The 14,754-nt window shown below is 38.7% G+C and overlaps 1 protein-coding gene across 7 annotated transcripts in view; it reads left to right on the top strand.

Moving 5' to 3' along the window:
- eps15l1a (epidermal growth factor receptor pathway substrate 15-like 1a) overlaps positions 1 to 14,754 on the top strand; it is a 495,582-nt gene that overhangs the window by 216,434 nt on the left and 264,394 nt on the right. For all 7 annotated transcript variants that reach the window (XM_059991699.1, XM_059991700.1, XM_059991698.1 and 4 more), the window contains 2 exons: positions 7,512 to 7,584; positions 11,295 to 11,456. In XM_059991699.1, the coding sequence (XP_059847682.1) occupies positions 7,512 to 7,584; positions 11,295 to 11,456 (235 nt within the window). The remainder of the gene's footprint in view (positions 1 to 7,511; positions 7,585 to 11,294; positions 11,457 to 14,754) is intronic.

Here is a 14,754-nt window from a genome sequence, read left to right as displayed (position 1 = left end):
TTTTTCACTGTAACGTTCTCCTTCGCGTGTACTAATAACGCCAAATTCAACGTCGAGATAATCCAGTCAACGAGACCAGATCGCAGTAAGAATAATCATTTACTCTTCACATTAACATATGGTGAAAAAGCGTTGCTCTCACTGTGATTTCTCATGCCTGCAAAATAACTTCTGCTCAGGTGTGCCTCGTGGTGAGCCCCCACCCTCGCGCTCATTTCAAACCGGTACTTTCCCACAAGACGCAGCGAAACCGGATGTGACGTCATCGCATGCTGATATATTTTACATGCAATGAATATACTTTAAACACTTCTAATTCTAACTAGAAAATACTATCGAATGAATTACTAAGCAAAAATATTATAAACTAAATAACTGTTGTAAAGACAGCACAGTCTCTGTTCATGAGTCTACTATAAAAACACTGAACAAGACTGATATTCATGGAAGGATACCATGGAGGAAACCACCACTGCTCTCCAAAAAGGAAACATTGCTGTACATCTCAAGTTTGCAAAGGAGCACCTGGATGTTCCACAATGCTTCTGGGATAATGTTCAATGGACAGATGAGACAGAAGTTGAATGTTTGGCAGAAATGCTATGGAGGAAATGGGGCACTACACACTAACACCGGCACCTCATCCCAACTGTGGAGTATGGTTGAAGGGTCATCATGGTTTGTGGCTGCTTTTCTCTCTCAGGGCCTGGATAGCTTGCAGTCGTTGAGGGAACAATGAATTCTAAATGATATCAAGACATTTTACAGGAGAATGTCAGGATAGTGGTCCATTACTTAAAGCTTAATAGAAATTGGATGATGCAACAAGACAATGCCCTGAAACACAAGAGTAAATCAACAACAGAATGGTCTGAAAAGAAGAAAATTTGTGTTTCAGAATGGCCAAGTCAGAGTCCAGACCTTAACTCAATTGAGATGCTGTGGCATGACCTGAAGAAGGCTGTTTGTTTGTATTCTAGAAATACTGATGAACTGAAATAGTTTTGTATGGAAGAACGGTTTAAAATTCCTTCTCACCTTTGTGCAAGTCTGATCAGCACCGACAGGAAATGTTTGGTGGAGGTTATTGCTGCTAAAGGAGGTTCTTCCAGTTATTAAATATAAGAGTTCGCATACTATTTCCAGCCTGGATTGTGAATGATTAACAATGCGTTCAATAAATACATGGAAAATATAATTGTTTTTATGTTATTAGTTCAGGCAGATTGTGTTTGTCTATTATTGTGACTTAGATGAAGATCAGACAACAGTAAAATTCTTTTACTCTATTAGGGACTTGGGTTGGCTGGCGTATGTAGTGTATGTTGGCCAGGCAGAGGACATGGTGAAAACCTACATTAAGGAGCTCAAGAGGGGTATCCATTTGGGTTATCTGTAAAAATCAGCGGGAGCAGAACACTGCAATTGCAATGGCTGTAGGATTGACCTCAACGGCACAAAACTACTGTGCTTTGCCAATAGCTTTTGGGACCACCTGGTAAAGGAAGCCATTGAAATAAAACTAGAGGAAAAGAATTTTAATAAAAAAGGTCTCGCACTGAGTAAGAACTGGAATTTAATTGAAAAAACAAGGTGGGAGAGCGAAATGCTGGATGAGGATCGACCGATCAGGAGAGATGGACAATGGGGTATAAATACCACCACACTAGACATGCACAGGCATCATCCTTGAAAAAGATGGCAGAGTTTGTCATCGAAACATTGGTTATAGTTGATACCTCTACCCGGCTGGAAGCCAGAGAATTCATTTGTTAGTGGGGTAACTTCACTCAACTTTACTTGCACCATCATTGAATTGTCCCCACAACCTATGAACTCACTTTCAAAGACTCTTCATCTTATATTCTCGATTTTTATTGCTTATTTTTTATTTCTTTTTTAATGTTGTATTTGCATAGCTTGTTAATTCCAAGTCTTTATTCTTCCTCCTTCCACCACAATAATGTGCCCCACGCTCCAGCCCTGCTTTTCTTGATTACCACATTATTCAGTGCATAAAAGAGTGCATATGTGGTCAAGAGGTTCAGGTGCTTTTCAGACCAAACATCAGAATGGGGAAGAATATGATACAAGTGACTTCGACCGTCAAATGATTGTTGGTGCCAGTTGGAATGATTGAGCATCTCAAACTGCTGATCGCCTGGGATTTTCATGCATAAACTCTATAGAGTTTACAGAGATTGTGTGATTTAAAAAATCCAGAAAGCAGCAGTTTTGTATGAGAAAATGCCTTGTTATTGAAAGAGGTCAGAGGGGAATGGTCAGATGGGTTCAAGCTAACAGAAAGGTGAGAGTAACTCAAATCACCATGCATTACAACAGTTGTGTGCAGAAGAGCATCTCAGAATACAAAACACATCACCCCTTGAAGTGGATGAGCTACAGTGGCAGAATACCACAAGCATACATTTAATGGCCTCTTTATTAGCTACAGGAAGTTGAGAAGTGGGACCTCAAGGGTAGTAATCTCTGGATTGCTGTCGATGCCACTGGACAGTGACGATAGGAATAGAATGAAGCAGCAGGTAAATGTGTGGCTGAAGAATTGGAGCAGGGGGCAGGGATTCAGATTTCTGGATCATTGAGAACTCTTCTGGGGCAAGTATGATCTGTACCCTTGAATCCAAGGGGGACCAATAGTCTTGTGGGCAGATTTGCTAGAGCTGTTGGAAGTGGTTTAAACTAATATGGCAGGGGGATAGGAACCAGTATGATGGAGCTGAGGATCAGCCAGCAGGTTGACAAGTAGATGATGGGTGTAACATGAATGTAAGGAAGGACAAGTCAATTATTGGGTACAAATGAAGAAAGTTAAATTGTACCACAGGGGCAAAATTCCAAAGGACAAAGAATGCAGGACTGAAGGTGTTGTATTTAAATGCACTTAGATTACAGAGTAAGGTGGACGAACTTGTGGCACAATTAGAGATTTGTTGGTATGATGTTGTGGCCTTACTATTAAAGGATATGCTTTGTGTTGAAATGACAGGCAGGAAGGCATATTGGTAAGAGATGGAATTATATCTTCACAAAGAGGTGACATAGGGTCAGAGAATGTTAAATCTTTGTGGGTGGAGTTGAGAAACAACAAGGGTAAAAGAAACCATTATGGGAATCATATATAGACCTCTAAATGATAGTCAAGATGTGGGGTTAAGATTGCAAAGGGAGCTCGAAAGGTATGTAATAAGGGTCACGTCACGATTGTAATGGTGATATTGGGATATAAGGACATTGGGAAAATCAGGTTGTTGTCAGATTGCAAGAGGGAATTTGTTGAATGCCTACGAGGTGGCTTTTTAGAGAATCTTGTGCTTGAGCCTACAAGGGGAAAGGCTATCTTGGATTTGGTGTTGTGTAATAATCCAGATTTTAATAAGAATCTTAAGGTAAAGGAACTCTTAGGAGACGGTGATCATAATATGATTGAATTCATACTGCAGTTTGAGAGGGAGAAGCATAGGTCATATGTATCAGTATTGCAATTAATAAAGGGAATTGCAGAGGCATATAAAGAGCTTGCCCAGGTGGACTGGAGGAGGATACTGGCGTGGATGATGGTGGAACAGAGGTGGCTGAAGTTTCTGGAAATAGTACACAAGGCGCAGGATAGATATGTCCCACAGAAGAAGTTATTCTCAAATGGCAGGGGTAGGCAAGAATGACTGACAAGGGAAGTTAAAGACTGTATAAAAGGAAAGGGCATATAATGTAGAAAAAGTAAATAGGAAGTTGAATGATTGGCAACTTTTTAAAATCCAACAAAAGGCAACTAATCAAAAACCATAACAAGGGATAAGATGAAATACGAGGGTAAATTAATCAATAGTATAAAGCAGGATGCTAACATTTTTTTCAGTTATATAAAGAGTAAAATGGAGGTGAGAGTTGATATTGACAACTGGAAGATGATGCCGGTGAGGTAGTAATGGGAGACAAAGAAATGGCAGATGAACTTAATACTTTGCATTAGTCTTTGCTATGTAGACACTAGCAGCGTGCTAGAAGTCTGTGATTATTAGGGAGCGGGAATGAGTGCCATTGCTATTACAAAGGGAAAAGTGCTAGGCAAATTGAAAGGTATAAAGGTGGATAAGTCAGCTGGACCAGGTGGACTGAATCCCAGAATTCTGAAAGAGGACATTGAAGAGGTAGCAGATGCATTGGTCATGAATTGGGCATGTTGGCATGTGGCCAAGTTGTTAAGGCTTTGGGCTAGCGATCTGAAGATCGTTAATTTCAGCCTCAGCTGAGGCAGCGTGTGTGTCCTTGAACAAGGCACTTAACCACACACTGCTCCTGCATGTTTATAGCCCAGTGGTGGCGGTTGGTGCAGTATAGACAAAAAGAAAAGAATTTTCAAGAATCACTCGATTCTGGCATGGTTCCAGAGGACTGGAAGATTGTAGATGTCACTCCACTCTTTAAGAAGGGAGGAAGGCAAAAGAAAGGAAATTATAGGCTAGTTGAGCTAACCTCAGTGGTAGGGAGTGTGTTTGAAGCCATGGTTAAGGATGAGATTCCAGGGTACTTGGAGACTAATGATAAAATAAGTCAAAATCAGCTTAGTTTTTCCCCTGTAAAGCAAAGTCTTGCCTAATAAATCTGTTAGAGCTCTTCAAGGAAGTCACAAGCAGGCTGAACAAAGAAGAGGCAACGGATGTCATTTATTTGGACGTTCAGAAGGCATTCGATGTGGTGCCACACATGAAGCTGCTTAATAGAACGTCCAGTGGCATTACAGAAAAGATGCTGGCATGGAGAGTGGAATAGCTGAAAGGTAGGAGGCAGCAAGTGGGAATAAAGTGGGCCTTTTCTGATTGGTTGCTAGTGACTAGTGATGTTCCTCAGGGGTCAGTATTGGGACCGCTACTTCTCACATTGCCAGTGATTTAGATAATGGAATTGATGGCTTTGTTACAAAGTTTGCTGATGATACAAAGATGAGTGGAGAGGTAAGTAGTGCTGAGGAAGCAATACAATTTCAGAAGGACAGACAAATTGAAAGAATGGGCAAAAAAGTGACAGATGGAATACAGTGTCAGGAAATGTATGATAATGCATTTGGGTAAAAACAATAGTGCAGCCTCTTATCTAAATGTGGAGAAAATTCAAATATCTGACATGCAAAAGGACTTGGGAATCCTTGTGGAAGACTCTCAGAAGGTTAATTTATGGGTTGAGTCTGGTAAAGAAAGCAAATACAATGTTAGCATTCATTTCAAGGGTAATAGAACATTATAACAAGGTGATAATGCTGAGCCTTTATCAGACACTGGTCACGCTGCACTTGGAGTATTGTCAACCATTTTGGGCCATATAGTTCAGAAGTGATGTGTTGTCATTGGAGAGAGTCCAAAGGAAGTTCACAAGGATGAATCTGAGAATGAAGGGGTTAACATATGAGCGTTTGGCAGCTTTGGGCCTGTACTCACTGAGTTTAGAAGAATGTGAGGGTGATCTCATTGAGGCCTATTGAATGTTGAAAGGACTATATAAGGTGAATGTGGAGAGGATGTTTTCTATGGTGGGGGTTTCCAAAGCTGGAGGGCACAGCCTCAGAATTGAGGGTGACCCTTTAGAACAGAAGCATGAAGGAATTTTTTTTAGCCAGAGGATAGTGAATCTGTGGAAAGCTCTGTCACAGACAACTGGGAGATCAAGAGGATGGGTATATTTAAAGTGCAAATAGATAGTTTACTGATTGGTCAGGGCATCAAAAGATATGACGAAAAGGCAGATGTATGGGGTTGAGTGATATCTGGGACCAGCTATTATGGACTGGCAGAGCAGACTTGATGGCTGACAGGCCTAATTCTGCTTCTATATCTTACAGTCTTATGGTCCAATGGAGTTGCCATTGAGTGTATAGTGTTGCTGGAGTGTATAGTGTTCAGAAAACTTGTAGTTTGCTAGAAATTAGGCTGCAAGGGAAATTTTGTGCCATATAGTGGATAAAGTTAAACTTTTCAAGCTCAATTTTTTTCAGTGGCTTGAATTGGGAACTTGTCATGATGAAGGGTCTTTCCATGTTGTTTGGCAATCTACTCAAAAGAAATCAATGTCAATTTAATGTAAAGTATTCAAAAAGCAAAGCTCTTTAAATTCAGATAATCTGAATTGTAAAAAAAAGCTGGAAGAATTTGGCCTAAACTATCTTGACTTTAGGAAAGTGAGAGGTGATTTTCCTTGAAATGTAGAAAGTCCTTAAAAGCTGAACAGGGTGTGGTGTCGAAAACTAGAAGACATAATTTCATGATAGGGGGCTGACCATTTTAGATGTTTTTTCATTCAAACCTCCTTTGATATTTCTGCACTCAAGGGATATGGTGGCTCAGTCACAGAAATGAAAGGATATTATAGGATACACAGAATTATGACTTTAATATAGGAGAATGGTTGTATTGAGGTAAAGGCTCACTCATGATCTTATTGAATGGTGGAGAAGATGTGACGAGCTGAACAGCCTACTTCTATTTCTTGCATTCATCTAACGTTTTATATCAGTTTTATTACATTCATCTTAAATGCTGCCACTCAACGTTCTCATCAACTTACAGTTTTTTTTATTTGTTTCATAGGTTTAAACACATATATAAACATATTCCAGTGCATAAAAACTTTATTTGTGTTTTCACAGTAAGCAATATAGAAGATAAGTAATGTCGTTGTAAATTCTCTGCAGGTGTTGGAGGATACTGTATTATTTTCAACTTCAAATGGAACAGATGCATGAAAGAAAATTAAAATTATTTCATGAAGAGATGAGTTATTATTTAGTAGAATGAATTTCATATGCATGATCCTCAGAAGTGAAACAAATTATTATCTGGTTCTTCAACAAATGTTTTGCACAGCTGCTATACAGTCTACTGTATTCTACATTTGGTCTCACTAAAGCCCTGTACAGTTGTAGCAATACATCTCGACTGGGATATAGCGACCCGTTTGCAATAAAGACTAACAGTCTATTTGCTTTCTAATTTGTTTCCTCATTGAATTCACTTGTAGACTGTAAACAACTGAGGCCCAAGACTTGATCCTGTTGTAATCCACTGTTTACATCCTGTCACCCTGACAGTGATCAAGTTACTTCTTGATCCCTTGTCTTCACTATTATCCCAAATCCCCCATGAACAATCTTGTGTGACACTGTAACATATTCCTTCAGGAAATTTAAATATTCCACATCCATTTGCTTCCTGTTATTGATCCTGCTAGCTACATCCTCTTCACTTTTATAAATTTTTGTTGACACTGCTTGATAAGAGTACTATTTTTCTGAAAGCAGCTCTTGCCACTCATTGCTGGTCCTCATCCAAGAATTAATGATTTATTTAGTTCAGTTCCAGCACTTGAATATAAAATTTCATTGTGATTTATTTAATCTTTGTTTACAGTCTAAACACTGCCTCCACTGTATATGCTTTTGAAACAATAATTCATTTTTAAATGCTTATGGCTATGTAGAATACTGCTGTTTGTTACAGGGAGAAGTATATACTGGAGCAGGACATCCGAGAGAAAGAGGAGGCAATCAGACAGAAAACTAATGAAGTACAGGTAAGTGTGTTGTGTTTATGAAGCTGAATGCCTTCAATGTATTGAGTTTCATGCAGTCATGAATTTAAAGGATATTGTTTAAGGCCTTGAGAAATCTTAGCAGAAATCTCACCGAGCCAGGCAAGACATTAAGGGAATCTGACGAACTCTGACTGTTAGCTGTGAAACATTAACCTTAACCGAAAGTATCATTTGGTGCCCTTTTCCAAAGGCAATATAAAACAAGGAACAAGGTACTGAGGAAGAATAGAATCATAAATATTTCAAAATTAACAGATGTTTTGGCAGGGCTTTAACTTCTTCAATTTGCACAGTATTTGTTTTACTGATAAATTAGTTTTGAACCTGGCTGAGGTTAAATACTATGCACATGTTAGAAGCCTCTCGTGCTGAGTACAATTAAATATACGTGGATTATCCATTTCTCACTTCTAGCCTTCATCCTTTGTTATGGCCATGTAATACTCTCTCTTACTGTACTGAGCTTGCCATTCTTCTTTCTGGTGAGTTGTAGTACACCATTTATCCTTTCCCCTTACTTGAAATACCCAATACAGATTTTACAGATGAATACAGATTTGCATTGTAATTTATTTTTTCTAGGACAGAATACTGCTGTATTTATAACTCTCCTCGGATTCTTTTTTATGTCTTTCTGGGAAATGTTTCCCATAATTATGTCAAATTTCCTCAGTGGTGGGACACTGGATGTGTAGAGTGAGAGCATAGCTGGGAAGATCAACACCTTTTATCCATCCTTGATTGCCTCTAGAAGAAAACAATATGTTGTTTTCTTGAACTTCTGCAGTTCTTCTGATGGTGATAGTTTCATGGTACTGTTGGGTAGGGATTTCTAAGATTTATCTCCAGGCGTTGGAGCAATGATATGTTTTTGGGACCAAATAATTTATGACTTGAAAGGGAACTTGCAGGTGACACTCTTCCCTTATGTCAGCTTGTGATGAAGATATGCTTAAAGCTGACCTGAATGATTTGGAACTGCATACTTCTGATTTGTGTAATGTTGGAAAGGCTTTGAAGCATCGGAGCATGCTTTTTCCTTTCATTTATAGTCACGGTATCTGTATGGTGAAAGGAAGGTTAATGATGAGGTTGCTGGAGATAGTTGGACCTCGGACATTGCTTTGAGGAACTCCTGTAGTGGTACTCTGGAGAGAGTGTGATTAACCTCCAACAATTACGGCCTTCTTCCTTTGTATGAATTATGATTCCAACATTTGGACCTTTTCCCATTGGGACCCATTGTGTATTTTTACCAGGAGTCTTTGTGTCAAATATAAGGGGCAATCATTCTCACCTTGCCTCAGGATCTCAGCTCTTTGGTCAACATTTGGACTAAGGCTATAGTGAGATCTGAACTCTATGGAGGTCCAGGAAAACAGCAAAACTGAATACATTGTGGTTGCATATATTCTGTCTGATAGTATGTCAAAGACAGTTGCTATCAATTGCTACTGATTGACTGTTTGGAGGTTTTTAGTAGATTGGAAATGCCTGATTTGTGGACAGGGCACAAGTGGGCAATTTTCCAAATTGTTGGGAAGACACTAATAGTTTTATTACCTTTGCTGCTGCTGGTGTATTTAATCATGTGGAGTGCATTGAATTGCTGACCACTGGTGACTTTGATGGCTAAGATCTTAGGAAGATGCCAAGATGGAACATCAACTCAACACTTGTAGCTGAAGAAGGTTGTAAGTATTTCAGCATTCTCTATGGTGACTGTATACTGGACTGTGCTGTCTCTGAGAACTTAGCACTTCCTTTACCATTACTCATGGGTAGTAATGGTAAGACTGCAAAAGTTTAATGTAAAACATTCGTTGTAGAACTACTTACTGCATGCTTCTTTGGCCGTCCAGCATTCATTTACTCCCATACTGTAACTTTGTTAAGTTCACACCTGATTTCTACATTTGTTGACTTGAATGGAGTCAGAAGATTATAATTTCAAGCCCTAGTCCCATAATTTGATCACATGATATAGATCAGTATTTCAGTGCAATACAAAAGTAAAACTATGTTGTCCAGCAAAATTATTTTTAAGATGAGATATTGAAATGGGATTCAATTTCTGTCTTCAGACAGATACAAATGACCTCATATATTGGAAAAAAAACATACAGTATAGAGAGCTTGACCAGTTTGCTGGCAATACTTACCTTAAAATAAATAAAATAAAAAATCAAATAAACACAATGTGCTGGAAATCTGCAATAAAATGCCAATTATTGGAAGCATTCAACAGGTTTGGCACCCTAATTTCTTTTCTGCTTTTCTATCAGAACACTGAGCTTTTACTTTCCAAGAAAGTAAAAATTCTTTTCAAGAATAGTTGGCTGTTTTGGATGGTGTGGGCATAACATATTTTGTTCATTTTGAGATATGTGCTGGAATCAGCTTCCTCGGGTAATAAAGTAGTTGAAGGAATAAAGGAAATTGGCTTGTCTACTTTGCTGAGTACATATTCTATTTGTCTGCTTATCTTTCCCTGAGCTCTTGTTTCCCAGGATTGCATTCAAGTGGATGTAACATTCATTTTCCTGTGGTGGGGGATGGGGAGAGAGCAAAAAGTTTTCCCCCATGCCTTAATCTTTAAAAACAGGAGCAGAAACAGGCCACCTGATTGGTCAGTCTAAAGCTTGATTTCAAATTACAATTCAGCTGAAGTTGGAACTGTTTTTAAGTGAACAATTAAGATTCTGGGTCAATAGAAAGATCAGAGGGAGATCTGAGTACAGAAGGACTAGATATATCTGCTATTAAATTTGTCTTTACACAAATAATTATTACAAATAAAATTACTAGAATGTTACTTGAGTTTCAGCACCAAAGTTACAGAGAAAGGTTGAACAAGTTAGGTCTTTATTCTTTGGAGTGTAGAAGGTTGAAGGGGGACTTGATAGAGGTATTTAAAATTACGAGGGGGATAGATAGAGTTGACATGGATAGACTTTTCCCATTGAGAGTAGGGGAGATTCAAACAAGAGGACATGAGTTGAGAGTTTGGGGGCAAAAGTTTAAGGGTAACACGAGGGGGAATTTCTTTACTCAGAGAGCGGTAGCTGTGTGGAAGGAGCTTCCAGCAGAAGTGGTAGAGGCAGGTTCGATTTTGACATTTAAAGTAAAATTGGATAGGTATATGGACAGGAAAGAATGGAGGGTTATGGGCTGAGTGCAGGTCGGTGGGACTAGGTGAGAGTAAGCATTTGGCATGGACTAGAAGGGCTGAGATGGCCTGTTTCCGTGCTGTAATTATTATATGGTTATATAAGTATAAATTGTGTTGATCATCCTTAGAATTATTCATTGGCAGGTTTATCAAAGGAATACCTCTACGGTTGTTAAATTACTCTGAGCTTACCTTCTGATTAGGGAGCAATATTTCTCATTTGTTTTAGCACAATTTGAAAACCTAAAATTATCTTTCCTTTGTAACGAACTACAGCTTGTTCTGCTATAATGCGACTTTTTATAACACAGGGTTTCTTGGGAACTTAACTATCGCACTATAACAGAACCATCTGTAATTGCAAGAAGTTTAAGTATTTGGAATAGCTTGTTTTTAAAGGTATGTATTGTTGCTGTGTGACTTATATGATGAAAGCCTGTCTTAATTTGAATCTGGGGCTGAGTGTTTTCATTATGGGCATGGTTATCTGAGTGAAGGTTGTTCTTTTTGTTGGCAGGAACTTCAAAATGACTTGGATAGAGAAAACAACAACCTGCAGGAGTTGGAGTCTCAGAAACAGGCTGCCCAGGACAGACTTGATGAAATGGACCAGCAGAAGGCCAAACTTGAGGATATGCTGAATGATATCCGGCAGAAGTGTCAAGAGGAGAACCAGACGGTAAGAACAGGAAAAGCACAAGACCTGGATATCATTAAGTGGTTGAAGTGAGTGGGATTTCTAATATCAAAATCCATCAATTTAGTCAGTAAATGTTTTTAAGCAATATATTTGGAATGTTCAGTGCAGTGGCAGCTTAGGCTTGAACAATCAAAGGAGTCACTGGTTTTTTTTCCCCCTGTGTTCCCATCAGGATATTAGAGCTTTCACTTTTGAGGTGGGTATTTGAATCTCTCCCGAAGTGTAGTGTAATGTTTTGGGCCATGTCAAGATCTTTTGATTTCCAGGCTGTAATGGATTCGTGCCAGTTTTTTTACATAAATGAAGCATGTTATGCTGAGATTAAAAGGTAATACCTACAGTAACAGAGGCTGAGAAATAACAAATAATTTTAATAATAAATAATTTTATCAAAAATGGTCAAGTGATTTGAGTGTTCATTTGGAAGAAGGAAAATAAAGAAAAATTCAAGTCTTTCTGTCAACACATTTGTAATTATTTATTTGGTTTATAATTATTAAAGCAATGATTGACTTTCTGAAAAATCATTGATTTTGTAAATACATTACCCCACATTTCTAAGGGTTGATTCAAATACAGGGAGAAAATGAATGGTGTAAGGAAACACAGTGAAAGCAGTGATGTTTTAAAATAGCGAAAGAACTGTCAGTAGGATTGGATATTTTCAGATTAGCAAAAAAAAGAGAGGGTTGTTCACAAACTTTTGGAATGGTCAAAACAGCAGTGTGAGGAACAGTTCACATTGACTTGGCTAAATGTACATAGTGCAAACTTGTCCATATTTCAACAGAAAAAATGTCAGGTGGAGAGTTTGATTTGGAGCCATCTACCATGGTTACAGTAAATATAATGGTTCAAAAATAATGACTTTTGTATTCCACAATATTTATAGGTGACTGTCAATGAGTCAGATTTTTGTTAGTCACCTGATCTCTGAGTGATGCCTACAATCTGAGTATATTTTGGATTTTTTCCATCATATCCATATGAAGTTGTCAGTTGTAATGCCACTCGGCCAATGTGCTTGCTTAAATAGTCCATTGTCCTTGTTGTCCAGGTTCATTTATCAGGAATGAACACCTTGGGGGTGGGGGGGGTACTACTATACATGCAGTCCTGGAAAAGTTATACCCCAGCAAAGGTCAAAAGAATTTAAATCTGGAGAAGAGAAAATAAGATTGGATTGAAAAATGGTTTGGGAGTTATCTGAATTAATTCAAGCATCTGGTTCCAATGACTTTGTAAACCACTTAAGGTCCAGTTGTGTGGTTTGTATTATTGACTGATTCCCTTGAGACTGTTGAAGCAAAGTAATTCTTCCAGCCAGCTGTTCCGTGTATAGAATTACTGTACACACTGAAGAAAACAACTTGCTTTTGCATTGTTCCTTCCAACTTAGTTCAGCTGTAATTCGAACCCAAGCATGCTAGGAATACTCTACCAATAAATCAGTGAATGTGTAATTTAGTTTCAAAACATTGTTTCCACATGCCCTCTGTCTTAATAGGCAGCTTGTGTGAACTGGAGGAGAGGATAGGGTGGTCCTGATTGTTGCTTTGTATATGGCCACCATCAGCGCTGTTCAGCAGTTGCCCAGCAGCCAGTTTTCCTTTCCCCATGAGGTAGACCACTCCCTTCGTACAAATGTTTTTCTGTCCATTTCTAAATGTCAGCTATTAACTTGCAGCGGTGTGGCTGTGTTCCCAGATAAACCTTAAGAGTGTTGCATTTTTTACGCCATTCCAAAAAAAATGTGCACATATTTCAGCTTGTTTGAAGAATTTTCCCTGTAGTATTGCATGTTCTCTTCATATTAACCATTGCAAGATGGTGGAATAAAATCAAAGTTTCTGGTTAAGTTGGCAGGTTTATTGACTGATTCAGAGTGTGTGCAGAATCCTTACTCATCTATTTTTCCTATTGTAAATTTTATTTTTATTAAGTTAAAGAGTATAGGGCTGGGGAATGGAACTTTTTTCAAACTTAACTGTCAGTGTGAGATGAAAATTGAAACTCATTTTATCCTACCAACTTTAACAGCCTGTCTGAGAAGATCTCCCTTCAATATAGCGGCTTAGTATAGGGGATGATACCCCCAGCCCAACCAAACTTATATCTCATTTGGGTGGATGCTGCACGATGTGTCCCCTGTTACAAATCAGTACCCCGAAATAACAAATAGTACACAATATGCAATTAAATGATTAAGCTTTATAGTTCTTACTTTGACTATATGGTTAATAAAGAAAATGAAAAAAAAGAGAAAAGGGCCCAATCTTATGAATCAGTCTATTGCGCAATGTTGGAGCTCACTGATAAGCTGGTCGTCCACCATCGACCTCTACCGATTGTCGCTGCCCTTTGGACCCTTGCTCCAAGTCCACCCCATCCGGCGGTCTGCCAGCTCTCTCCATTTGTGTCTTCTCTCCTCATCTCTCCCCGGCAAAAGACTGTGAAACTCTCTCTTCCAGACTCACAAGCAAGAACAACAGCATTCCACACCCCATTATCTCAAGTCATAACCCAAACGTTGCTGCTACAGAGAAACCATTACATTATCAGTGAAACCTTACAGCATGTTATGTATGCTTCCCTTCTTCAACAGCAACTATAGCTACTCTAGGATATTGAATATTTGAATGATCAGGTTGTGGGATAGTTGCCCATTGTGTAAATTATTATCTTAGTTTAGTTTCTTTAGGTTCTCCAATTTTAAACTCAGATCCAGCTGAGGACCTGCAATAGTATTCTATTGCATGTATGTAAACCGGTTGGGTGTATTTAAGGCAGAAATTGATAGGTTCCTGACTAATAAGGGTGATTAAGGGTTACAGGAAAAAGACAAGAAATAGGATCTAATGCTTTCCCAGTGTATATGATGAATAAACTCTTCTTGGCCTTCCAACTGGGTACAGGTATCAATTATATCTGACATTTTGATGACAAACTCTGCCATCTTCATCAGCGATGATGCCTGGGCATGTCTAATCCGGTGGTATTTATACTCTGTAGTTTGTCCCTCCTGATTGATTAGTCTGAATCTAATCAGGTTTCCACTTTCTACTCTAATTGAATTCCAGTTCTTACTTAGAGCGAGACCACCTTTTTTGTTAAAATTCTTTTCTTCTAGTTTTATTTCAATGGTGTCCTTAACCAGGTGTTCCCAAAAGCCATTGGCATGGCACAGTAGTTTTGTGCCGTTGAAGTCAATGCTATAGCCGTTATGATTGCAGTGTTCTGCTACCGCCAATTTCTCCGGGTAACCCAAATGGATACA

This window comes from Hypanus sabinus, chromosome 16 (assembly GCF_030144855.1).
Source record: "Hypanus sabinus isolate sHypSab1 chromosome 16, sHypSab1.hap1, whole genome shotgun sequence".
NCBI classification, from domain to species: Eukaryota; Metazoa; Chordata; class Chondrichthyes; order Myliobatiformes; family Dasyatidae; genus Hypanus; species Hypanus sabinus.
This window is presented reverse-complemented; position numbering and strand designations above follow the sequence as displayed.